A 13301-nucleotide genomic window follows, 5' to 3' on the forward strand; every position below is an offset into this window, starting at 1 on the left:
TTTTCTGTTTCTTGATCTGAAGAAAATTAACGTTAGAGTTTATAAACATTTTCACAAAGCAGCTCCCAATTTGGTGAGCACAGCATGTCCTATGTGAGATGTCAAGAATGTAAATTGACTGTTTATGCTGTAACCTCTGTGAATCTTGGTCTGCACCTCCCCCTGATCAATGGGCTTGGAAGGAATTCGGTTCTCCCTGACAGCGCTGCTTCTGCAGGCTTCTGAGGAAGGCTGTCCCCCACTGTGGCTTCGTGGACCGCTCAGCCAGGTGCCCCTCCTCAGTGCTGCTTCCAGACCTCTCTCCTCACCATGCTCCTGAGACCCCCAGGTTTGTGGCTTAAGACGTCCTCCTCATTTCTGACAGCTTTGGGTCCTGGTGCTCGGCACTCTTCCCAGTGATGCCCTTGTTGAGGTCCCTGATGACCTGAATATGGACCTGGAGGACCCTGCACGGCCTTGCCTATCAGCTCCTGGAACTCTCCTCCCCTGGTCCAGCCCATCATCCTCCTGGTCCTGCCCTGTACCTTATGATGACCATCATCTTGCTTGTCTCTTGACCACGGTCTGATCATCACTTCCTGTCTTTCCATCTCACTCTCTCTGGCATAGAGCTGCTAGCCATTCTTCCATTCTCTGCGCCGGGGGGTCTCAACCCTGTCCTTCCTCTTCACCTCTTTCTTTCTTCTTATTCAGCTGAAATTCTGTGGTCAGTCATAGCCACTTCCTAGTGTACCTTTTAGCTCCTTTGCCCCTTTCTTGTTTCTTTGTATTTTTTGGCAAAACCACAACATAGTTAACTTTGATGTCCCACCAATTCTGCATCTGGCCTGTGCAGCTGAACGTGGATGGAGAAAACATAGACATGCTGGTGCATCTCATTTTAAATTTCTCACCTTGGACCCATGGTCACACTTGGACTTCCCAGTCCTCTCGTTCCCTGTCTTCTCTGTGACTGTCTCACGCTTTTCTCTCTGCAGCCCTTCACTGCTGCCTCCCCATTCTCTTCTCCCATCACCCCTCAAGGTAGGATTCCTTCTGCTTCTGAGAAGGTTGAAACACACAAAAGAGAATCTCCATAGAACCCCACACTGCAGCATCAGCGCCACTGCCTGGCCACCCTTTACCACATTCGAGTTGAGGATTAGGGATGAGGGACCATCTTTTTTTTTTTTTTTTTTTTTTTGCCTTTTCTAGGGCTGTTCCCACGGCACATGGAGTTCCCAGGCTAGGGGTCTAGTCAGAGCTATAGGCACCAGCTCACACCAGAGCCACAGCAACTCGGGATCCGAGCCACATCTGCAACCTACACCACAGCTCACGGCAGCGCCGGATCCTTAACCCACTGAGCAAGGCCAGGGATCAAACCCGCAACCTCATGGTTCCAAGTCGGATTCATTAACCACTGCGCCACGACGGGCACTCTGTGAGGGACCATCTTGTGGTAAAGTCAGTGCCTGCACATCCTGGGCTGGGTCCCACTTCCTCTCACCCACTCAGGATTGTCACTGACCTTCTCCCATCTTTCCTGATCTGACAGCCCTCCTTTCTCTGCAGAATCAGCCCCACTAGCAGACAAGCAGACCGATTTATCTGTAAGCATCCTTCTCAGGACCCCACCCCTGTTGGTCATTGTTCCAGTTCTCTCCCGTGTGCAGCAGCTTTCTCAGAATCCTCTCCCCTGCTGTCAACTCCACTTTGGTCAGGGTTTTCTCACCATTATTAAAGCTGCACTTGTTAGGGCACCAGTTACCCACACACTGCTGATTCTGATGCTCGTTCTCAGTCCTCATTTGGACCAGCAGCAGCATTCAAAGGACAGGTGCTCACCTGTTTACTTTTCTTGTAACACTTATTAAAATTTGGCCTCCAGGATGCTGTAACCTTCCTGGGTTTTCCTCCCATTTCGGTGGATGATCAGCATTGCCCTTGCTGGTTTCCTTCCCAGTGCTGTCTCCCGAGGACACATTCTCCGAGCCCGGGGGTGCTTAAGGACTCAGGCCTGGACCAGCTGCTCTTTTCTGTTGCATTCACTCCCTTGATGATGTCATCAGTCTCATGGCCTTAAATATCATCCATATCCTGACTACTCTTAGCTTTTTGTCTCCAGCGTGGATCTTTCCCCTCATGTCCAAATTTGTCTGACTGTCTACTCACCATCTCCAGGTGGGTCTCGAAGACGTTCAAAGTCATCATATCTAAAACCAAACCCTGCAGTTTCTTGGTGGCTCAGCAGGTTAAGAAACAAACAAACAAACAAACAAAAAAACACTAAACCTGTCTTCTACCCAAACCCACTCAGTCAACCCTTCTCATTCCAAATGTTGGCATTTCTGGCCTTGAGCTCCTCGGACCTTAAAAACCTTTCTTTCTTTTTCTCCCCATCCCACATCTAACCTGTCAGGAAATCCTAATAGCTACACTTTGAAAATATATCTAAATCTAGGCTTTAGATCTAACTTCCAGATTACAGAAAAATACAGAGGACAGAGGAATACATTAAACTAAGTTAAGAGGAAAGGATCAGGCAAATCCAGAAAATGGGATATTTCACAGTACAGTTGACCTGGTCTCTTCAACAAGTGAATGTCAAGAGAAGAAAGGAAGCAGGGTGGACTGTTCTGGACTAAAGAGCCCAGAGAGACAGACGCTAGCCAGACGCGTTACATGGCTCTTAGAAGTTCTACTCTGTGCATTCACTCGGACACCCTCACAGAATATGCCAAGTGGGACAGCCAGTCGCAACAACCCACGACTCCATTTGGGAGGTGTCTGGAAGCAGAGTGGAATGGGATCTGGGGGAGATGGAGAATTGCTGTTCAGAAGTTCAGTTATAGGAGATGCATGCACTCTAAGGTCTGCTGTGTGCCGTTGTGCTCTGGCCAACACTTCCATGTTGTGATTGTGAAAATGTGTCGGGAGGGCAGAGCTTGTGTTAAGTGTCCATACCCCAAATTCAAAAACCAATGCAGTGCGTGAATCTTGTTTTTTTCTTTGGGGTTTTTTTTTTTTTTTTTTTTTTTTTTTTGCTTTTTTATGGCTGCATTTGCAATATAAAGAAGTACCCAGGCTATGGGTCAAATCAGAGTTGCAGCTCATGGCAGCACCAGACCCTTAACCTACTAAGCAAGGCCAGGGGTCAAACCTGCATCCTCATGGATACTAGTCTGGTACTTTTTTTTTCTTTGGTCTTTTTAGGGCCGCACCTGCAGCATGTGGAGGCTCCCAGGCTAGGGGTCTAATTGGAGCTGTAGCTGCTGACCTGTGCCACAGCCACAGCAATGCCAGATCTGAACTGCATCTAATCAGATTCATTTCCGCTGCCCCATGACAGGAACTCACTAGTCAGGTTCTTAACCTGCTGAGCCACGGGGGGAATCCCTCTTGGGTCTTTTTAAACAAAGACATTTTGAGGATGTTATGGAGGACGTTTGAATACAGAGTATTAGATGGCGTTTTGGGAGTATTTCTGTAGCAGTATCAAAACTGTGGTTAGTAAGAGATGTGTAGTGGAATTTCAGGAGTAAAAAAGTGTTACAATTAAAAATTATTACTTTGGGAGTTCCCATTGTGGCTCAGTAGTTAACGAACCTGACCAGTATCCATGAGGACATGGTTCGATCCCTGGCCTTCCTCAGTCGGTTAAGGATCCAGCATTGCTGTGAACTGTGATGTAGGTCGCAGATGTGGCTCAGATCTGGCGTGGCTGTAGTGTAGGCCAGCAGCTATAAGCCCCGATTCTACCCCTAGCCTGGGAGCCTCCATATGCTGTGGGTGCGGCCCTAAAAAGACAAAAGACAAAAAAAAAAAAAAAATTACTACTTTACTGCTACCATACAGGTCTGGCCACTGTTATCACTCTTCTGTATCATGTGAATAGTTTCCTGACTGGTGTTGATGTTTCTGCAGTTGCCTGCCCACAGGCTCATGTGAACTCAGCAGCCAGAGTGTCTTTTTAGTAAGCTGGGTTTTCTGCTTAGAGTCCTGCATCAGTGCCCCAGTGAAAGAGTCAGGGTAAGAGCCAAAGTCCTCACAGTAATATATGAGAGCCCAGGGATTGGACCACCTGACACCGTTCTAACCTCGTTTACGAGTTCTTTCACTCACCTGAGCTCCACTGTTGAGGGATTTGTTGGGGAAATCATTACATAGAAATGACTGAAATCATTTGCCATGTGTTTGAACTCAATCTCCAGTCCCTTCCTGGAGGTGAGGGGGCGGGGCTGAAGCTCCTCTGGGACCAGCTCCCATCCTAAGACTGTCCAGACATCCCACCAGGAACCACCTCACTAGCATTAGCTCGGGTATGGCTGGAAAGGGTCCTGAGAGATCATAAAAGACATCCAGAGTTCCCGTCATGGTGCAGCAGAAGCGAATCCAACTAGGAACCATGAGGTTGCAGGTTCCATCCCTGGTTAGGGATCTGGCATTGCCGTTGCTGTGGTGTAGACCGGCAGCTGCAGCTCCCATTAGACCCCTAGCCCGGGAACCTTCATATGCCGCAGGTACAGCCCTGAAAGAAAGACCAAAAAAAAGAAAAGGAATCCCATCACTTGGGAAATTTGTAGAGTTTAGGAGCACAGTGCTAAGAACCAGGGACAGAGGCCAAATAGACCTTTTATTCCATCACAACCATGTATTGATGAAAGAGCAAGATCAGAAGTAGTAAGCTGTGCCTCTAAGTGCCATCAGCTTTTATTTGCAGAGTTCAAAAAAGAGGAAAAAAGAAAGTAGATGAGACCAAAGGAGCTTGAGTAAAGGTCAAGCCATGGACAATGATAGCTTCTTTTTACTTATAGGACCTGATTGCCTGTCCTTGATTTAGAGCCCAGCCCTTCCTTATAAGGTGCCTTTATTGCTCTTTTTTTTTTCTTTCTTTCTTTTTTTTTTTTGGTCTTTTTGTCTTTTTTTAGGACCGCACTTGTGGCATTTGGAGGTTCCCAGGCTAGGGGTCCAATTGGAGCTGTTGCTGCCAGCCTACGCCAGAGCCACAGCAATGTCACATCCAAGCTACGTCTGCAGTCTACACCACAGTTCACGGCAACGCCGGATCCTTAACCCATGGAGCAAGGCCAGGCATTGAACCTGAAACCTCATGGTTCCTAGTCGGATTCATATCCATTGCGCCACAACAGGAACCCCTGTATTGCTCATTTTGACACAGTGGGTGCTATAAGCATAAGTTGCTTTGTTTTTGTTGTTCTTATGGATGTGAAATATAATTATTAAACTCTTCAATATACATTAATGGCAGAGGACCAAAATGATCATTTTAGGTAATGAAAAGCTCATTAGAAATTAGGCCTAAGAGGAGAGTTCCCTAGTGACCTAGGATCCAGCGTTGTCATTGCCGTAACTCGGGTTTGATCCCTGGCCCAGGAACTTCCACATGCTCTGTGTGCAGCCAAAAATAAATAAAGAAATAACAAAAAGACACTGAGTGAGATACTCTGTATTTCTAAGAGGCAGAACTCAAAGGGAATGAAAAAGAAAAACATTAGACCTAAGAGTCAACATACCTATAAAAAATACTAAGATTTGCTAATAAAAATGCCATATTAAGAAATTGAATCAAAATACAATGTTTGTTTTGGACTCCATCTTAATTTGGGGGAATTCAATAATAATATCATGGTACTTCGAAGTTCCCATCATGGCACAGCAGAAACAAATCTGACTAGGAACCATGAGGTCACGGGTTCAATTCCTGACCCCGCTCAGTGAGTTAAGGATCCGGCATTGCCGTGAGCTGTGGCATAGGCTGGCAGCTGTAGTTCTGATTCGACCCCTAGCCTGGGAACCTACATATGCCTCAGGTGCAGCCCTGAAAAGCAAAAAAAAAAAAAGTTTCGGTACTTAAATAATTTTAGCAATAGAAATCTAATTTTTTAACTTCTGTGGAGGCAGTTGACTGCAGGAAGACAGTATATTTCTGGAATTATATTAAGGGTTAAAATTAATGGGCTTTTTCCTTTAGCTTAAACTATGACTGGTTCATAAGTTACAGCCAAATAGACCTGTTACTAGAAAAATCTAAGAAAATGGCTTTGTATGTTTTGTAGCTGGTTTGTGTTTTTTTCTTAGGTGTCAGGACATAGTAAGAAGCTAAAGATAGTTTCTTACTCATGAAGGGCACTCCTTGTAAGCTTATCTGTTGTTATTTATATATCTGTGCAGAGCTATAATCTCTTAAGATTTTGGAAAAACTTACCTTTATGTTGTTTAATCCTAGCCTGAGAATGGTAATTAAGGGGTACTTAGAAAACATTGCTGAGATTGCAAACTGAGACAGAGTTCATTACTAGGCAAAGTGCCATTGAATGCAAGAACGTCGTAGACTTGTTCTCTTGCTGTGTTCTACCCAAGTAGTAGGTTGAAAGCTCATTAAAGCAAAGTGCTGGCGTTCTCGTCGTGGCTCAGCAATTAACAGCCTGACTAGCATCCTTGAGGATGCAGGTTCGATTCCCTCACCTTGCTCAGTGAGTTGAGGATCGGGTGTTGCCGTGGGCTGTGGTGTGGGTTGCGGATGTGGCTCGGATCCCACGTTCCTATGGCCTGGCGTGGGCCGGCAGCTACAGCTCCAATTTGACCCCTAGCCTGGGAACCTCCATGTGCCGCAGGTACTGCCCAAAAAGACAAAAAAGAAAAGTGCTGTCACATGAACCTATCTACAGAAGAGAAACAGACTCACAGACATGGAGAATAGATTTGTGGCTGCCAAGGGGAAGGAGGAGGGAGTGGGATGGACTGAGAGTCTGGAGTTAGTGGATGCAAGCTATTACATTTAGAATGGCTAAGTAAGGAAGTCCTGCTGTACAGCACAGGGAACTATATCCAATCTCTTGTGATAAAACTTAGATGGAAGATAGTATGAGAAAAAGACTATATTTATATGTATATATATATATATACACATATACACATACATATACATACATATATACATATACATACATACATATATATATATATGACTGGGTCACTTTGGTGTACAGCAGAAATTGACACAACATTTGTACATCAGCTATAATAAAAGAAAAAAAAAGGCAAAAGAGCTGTCACCTTCTGATGTATTTCAGTGCACGGGAGCCAGTGAGAACTGCTTTGTGTCAGACGTGAAGTGCTGGGCATATGGCGGTGGATGAGACAGACACCTGCCCCTGATGAGCACAGGGTGTCCTGACCGCCGTGGGTCTTTTCTCTCCGGGACTGGTCTGCTTGGCCGGAAGGGGAGAGTCACCCTCAGGACCTGGGTGTTGTTTGCCAGGACCAGTGTTGTGTTGAACTCTCTTGTAACAAAAATGACAGTACTGTCACCTCTGCCACCAGACTGTGTGATTGAACTTGGGGAGATTAATTTCTGAGTCTGCTGTTCCCCAGGGGTAACTTGGGGATAATGACACCTTCCTGGTGGTGTCATTGTGAACATAGAGTGCCTGGCTCAGTGGCTGGCATGTGATTGGGTGTTAAGTACATGGCAGAAACAGTTGTCTTTGTTCTTTTACCTTCCCAGCTCAGACATTGCTCTGATATTTTGATGTCATCTTTTAAGGAAGAAGTAGTCTGTATCATAGTATTTGAAGTATTTTATTCAGATTTTTCTGAGTTCTTTTGCTGTGGAATTCCCGTTGTGGCTCAGTGGGTTAAGAACTCAGCAAGTATCCACGAGGACACAGGTTCAATCTCTGGCCTTGCTCAGTGAGTTAAAGGATCTGGTGTTGCCCGAAGCTGTGGCATAGGTCACAGATGGAGCTCAAAGCTGGTGTTGCTGTGGTTATGGCCCTAAAACAGCCCTAAGATCACCTCCCCTCCCCCCAGAAAAAGAAAAAGGAAGTATTGTTCTAAATTGTAAGTGAAGTATCTCATAATCCTGGCATTTTTAGAGTGTATGATTCCTTAGACTTTTTTTTTGCTTTTGCTTTTGCTTTTGCTTTCTAGGGCCGCACTCGCGGCATATGGATGTTACCAGGCTAGGGGTCAAATTGGAGCTACAGCTGCCAGCCTACACCACAGCAACACCAGATCTGAACCACATCTGCAGCCTACACCACAGCTCACAGCAATGCCAGATCCTTAACCCACTGAGCAAGGCCAGGGATCAAACCTGTAGTGTCACGGTTCCTAGTTGGATTTGTTTCACTGTGCCATAACAGGAACTCCACTTCTTAGACATTTTAAAGCATTCCTTTTTTTTTTTTTTTTTTTTTTGATTAGCTAAGGGCTTCCTGTTGTAATATCTTTTAGCTGTATGGCCCTGAACTGCCATGCAGCCAGTAAATTCAGTGCCTTTAGCTTTGGGTGGTCACCACCTACTTAGCAGCAGACTTGGCCTTGTGAGTCTTTGATTGGAAGGACTTGATTGGCAGTGGCTGTGATTTTTTTTAATTTTTAATTTTTAATTTTTATTTATTTATTTATTTTTGTCTTTTTGCCTTTTCTAGGGCTGCTCCCGCCGCATATGGAGGTTCCCAGGCTAGGGGTCTAATTGGAGCTGTAGCTGAGAGCCAGAGCCACAGCAATGCAGGATCCGAGCCGCGTCTGCAACCTACACCACAGTTCATGGCAATGCCGGATCGTTAACCCACTGAGCAAGGCCAGGGATCGAACCCGAAACTTAAGGGTTCCTAGTCGGATTTGTTAACCATTGATCCACGATGGGAACTCCCATGTGATTTTTAGATTATAGCATTTTTGGTTTTTTTTTTTTTTTTTTTTATTTGTCTTTTTGCCATTTCTTGGGCCGCTTCTGTGGCATATGGAAGATCCCAGGCTAGGGCTCTAATCGGAGCTGTAGCCACCGGCCTACGCCAGAGCCACAGCAGCGCGAGATCCAAGCCGTGTCTGCAACCTACACCACAGCTCACGGCAATGCCTGATCCCCAACCCATTGAGCAAGGCCAGGGATCCAACCCGCAACCTCATAGTTCCTAATCGGATTCGTTAACCACCGAGCCACGACGGAAACTCCACATTTTCTATTATTTAAGTATTAAAAATATGGAACATTTTCTACTTTCTGTATTATTTTTATAGTAATTCTTTAATATTTTAGCAGAATTCACTTAAATTGTTTTTCTTTGCAATATCTATTTTTACAAGAGGTTTTAAGCAAAGAGGACACTTTTGGGGGGATTGTCTGCCCAGTTAAACAGGAGTTGCTTTCTCTGAAACCTTAAGTTGCGTGTTTCCCACTTGTGGCTCTTCATCCATTTGATCACATACAATCAGACTAGGGATGAAAAACATACTCTAGCTGGATTATTTGGAGTTTCCTGGGAAGTTAGAATTGTGATTGAGTGACAGCTGGCCTTTAAAACTATCTTCTTGAACTAGCATGGTGTGACACGGAACATGTGTGCAGTTCTCTTCAGCAGTGTGTGGAGAAACAGGAAAATGTTGGTCTTCAGAGAGAAAACATACAGATGGGCAGAAACATAGATGAGAGTGAGGAGAAGACTGTCCAGATTCTTAATAGCTTTCCTTAATAGCTATGAGGCCCAGTTCCTGTTCAGGACCATAACGTATCCCAGTGGCCTTCCAGTAAGTTCCACGTTTTGCACAGGTTTATTCAAATTTGTTTCTCTCACATAATAACAAAAGAACCTCAACTGAAGAAGCTAGATTAAGCTTAAAACAAAATAGGTAGATATGTATATCTACTTGCAGAGGAATGAAGTTAGACCCTTTATTAGACCCTTAACAACACTGTGCACTGTGTATCTTAATCTGAATTTAAAACTAAAACTATGAGAATTAGAAGAAAAGTTTGAGAGTAAGTCTTCCTGACCTTGGATTAGGCAAAAGCTAATAGGTATATTGGCTATATACTGGAATATATATTGGGTATATTGGAACTGGCATGTGTTGCTGGAAGGAATGTAAAGTGGTACAATTACAGATGATATATTGGAACTAATGTGTGTTGCTAGCAGAAAGGTAAAGTGGTACAACTACGAAAAATAGTTTGGTTTAAACTTCAAATATTAAACAGACAGTATTAGATGCAGCAATTCCACTTCTAGGCACATACCACATGAAACATGTATATTAACTTATAGATAGATACCAAAATGTAGGGTATCCATAATGGAATATTATTGAGCCATGAAAAGGAATGAAGTGGTGATTGATGCCACCATATGGATGGACCGTAAAGACATGCTAAATGGGAGTCCCCTCATGGCACAGCAGAAAGGAGTCCAACTAGGAACCATGAGGTTGTGGGTTCGATCCCTGGTCTTGCTCAGTAGGTTAAGGATCCAGCATTGCCATGAGCTGTGGTGTAGGTTGCAGACGCTGCTCAGATCTGGTGTTGCTGTGGCTGAGGTGTAGGTCGGCAGCTGTAGCTCCAATCTGACCCCTAGCCTGGGAACTTCCATATGCCAAGAGTGCAGCCCTAAAAAGCAAAGCAAACAAACAAAAAAACATGCTAAATGAAATGAGCCAGACACCAAAGACCACATAGTATATGATTTTTTCTCTGTGAAATGTACAAAATGGGCAAACCCATAAAGACAAAAGTAGATCCTAGGGGCTGGAGAGAGGGAAATGGGAGTGATGGCTAATGGATAGGGGGTTTCTTTATGGGAAGATGGAAAAATTAGGTGGTGGTGATGTGAATATACTAAAATCCACCTCAGACAGGTGAGTTGTGTGGTATTGAATTATATCTCAGTTTAAAAATTTTTAGAGTATTAACTTTATTGTCTCTCAAGTTAGTATGTTAACTTTGATACGGGCTTCTCTACAGAGATAACTTAGTTGTAACTTTTTTTCATAAGTACGTATGCCCATATAAGTACATTTTTCTTTTTTAGTAATAAAATTTAATAGTTCCTGCTATAGGGCAGTGGGTTAAGAATCCAACTGCAGCAGCTCAAGTCACTGCAGAGATGAGGGTTCCATCCCCAGCCTGGCACAGTGGGTTAAAGGATCCAGCATTGCCACAGCTGTAGTGTAGGTCGTGGCTGTGGCTCAGATTCTTCCCTGGCCTAAGAACTTCCATGTACCTCAGGTGTGGCCATAAAATAAAAAATAAAATAAAACAAGTTGTCACTACTTTGGTGTGGGTTTGATCCCTGGCCCAGGAGTTCCCATATGCCACAAATGTGGCCAAAATAATAATAATTTGAACAAAATTTAGTACTGATTGTATTTATCAATTTGAGTGACAGCGTAAGTTGAAATGTAGATTCTCTTCTCAGATATTTCTCTCATTGCCATTATGCTTTTTGACTGAATGGAGACAGTTGTAAGGGTTCAGTCTGTGGTTTTGAACAAATGATTTAATTTCTTAGAGCATCGGATTCAAGAACTTTGAAGTGAACATCATGCTAGGCTAAAAGTTTTTTTTTCTTTCTAGTGTTTATAAAAGTTTGGAGCTTTTCCTAAGAAAGATAAGCATAAGTATATTCAGCTTCTACCCTTGTTTCAGTTTGTGTGTCCATACCAATGTTATCTTAGATCTAAGCCTTCTGCAAACAGAAACAGTATCCAACTTTGTTTAATGCCTGTATTTATATACACAGGTTCTCTGTTTATATAATTTAAAGACATTGAAATTTTAGTAACATTATTGGTGACCTTCAAAGTATTAGATCATGGAAACTCATTAAAATATTAACTGAAAAGCTTATTTTAACCTTTTTCCTAGTATATTTCTTTTGCCTATTTAAAACAATTGTCAATGATTTTGAATGTTTTTAGATATTAGTGTGGTATCTACTAATTACATTCATTCCAGATTAGTGTGTAATTTAAAATACATAAACTGTATTTATCACTTTTCACCTTTTAGCTTGTTTGTTGATAAAATTATATTTTTTAATGAGCTGGTAACAGTTGCTTTTAGAGAAATTTACTGTTATTGCATTCAGTCTCCTTATATTGAGTTATTTTGTGGCCAATATGTATCAAATATTTTTATGTTGCAGTTAAGGAATGATACAGAATGGGTTTCAAATCTGTGTGTGTGTGTGTTTTAGCTCGAAAGTTACATGATCTTAATATGCTAGCTTTTTCTTATTTGCAGAGATCCTGCATACTTTGATGAAAATTGGCTAAACAGAATCAAAACTGAAGTAGGAGATAATTGGAGGCTAAAGGTATTTTTTTTTTCCTACCTGTTAATTCATCTTTTACTTGGGTGTGTATAATCCTTGTTGACTTTTGCTCTGATCTGTCTAGTGAGCTTTAGAAACTTAGATAGGCTTTAGCAAAATAATCTAAAATTAAAGATTGGAGGTGACCTGGAGTTGCTCACCGAGATCAGGCTAAGTTAGTGAAGCTCACTGACTAAGGGCTCAGAGCCCCGAGCAAGCTCCTGTGTCCATGTCCCAGGTCAGTCATTCACCATCCGTGGGAATGTCTTTGACCTTCTTTTTGTTGCCTGAGTTTCCCCATTTTGTAAAATGGGGGTTGTAGCAGGATCTACCACATGGAAATAAATGAGTTAACACATGTGATGTACTTAGGACAGTACTGTTAAGTTGCTAGTGTTTATTAATAATGAGGAAATATTGATCATTATTAACCATGTCCAGAACACACAGAGAATGACTTGTTTTTATTTCCTTCCTGGTAGCCTTAAGTTTTAGTATTTCTCAAGCGTCTTTGACCCAAACCCACAGTAAGAAATATAGTTTACACTGCAGCCTTCTCTCTACCTAGATGTATGTGCCTATACAGTTGAGTAAGTTTTTAACTCTGTATTGTATTTTATTTTACTTTTAGAAATATAAGTCACAACCCATCTATAATTTTTTTTTTTTTCTTTTTACAGCTGCACCTGTAGCATATGGAAGTTCCCAAGCTAGGGGTTGAATCAGAGCTACAGTTGCTTGCTTGCACCACAGCCACAGCAACCCCAGATTCGAACCACATCTGCAGCCTGTGCCACAGCTTGTGGCAACACCAGATTCTTAAGCCCCTGAGTGAGGCCAGGAATTGAACCCACACCCTCACGGAAACTATGTTGGGTTCTTAACCCACTGAGCTACAACGGGAACTCCAGTTTTCTAACTTTATATTCTGAAATGATTATAGATAAATTCACAGGGCATTGGGAAAGTTCCACGTACCTTTCCCCCAGGTTCCCCAGTGCCAACATCTTACATAACTAATACCGTATCAAACCTATGGAGCCAACCTGGGCACAGCACATGGTGTATTCAGAGTCACCATGTTTACTCACACTCCCGTGTTTGTGTGCACAGTGCTGTGATTCCGTCAGTGTGTAGATTCGTGTAGCGGCCACCACAGTGAGGGTAAAGACGGCTCTGTCTCTGTAGGGTGTCCTGGTGCTG

At 43.1% G+C, this 13301-nt stretch overlaps 1 protein-coding gene across 3 annotated transcripts in view; it reads left to right on the forward strand.

Moving 5' to 3' along the window:
* HOOK3 (hook microtubule tethering protein 3) overlaps nt 1-13301 on the forward strand; it is a 101190-nt gene that overhangs the window by 14350 nt on the left and 73539 nt on the right. For 2 of the 3 annotated variants that reach the window (XM_021077847.1, XM_021077846.1), the window contains exon 3: nt 12029-12101. In XM_021077847.1, the coding sequence (XP_020933506.1) occupies nt 12029-12101 (73 nt within the window). Of the gene's footprint in view, nt 1-12028; nt 12102-13301 lie in introns of those variants that run through there. The other variant, XM_021077848.1, reaches the window with a different exon arrangement.

This window comes from Sus scrofa, chromosome 17, assembly GCF_000003025.6.
Source record: "Sus scrofa isolate TJ Tabasco breed Duroc chromosome 17, Sscrofa11.1, whole genome shotgun sequence".
NCBI lineage: Eukaryota > Metazoa > Chordata > Mammalia > Artiodactyla > Suidae > Sus > Sus scrofa.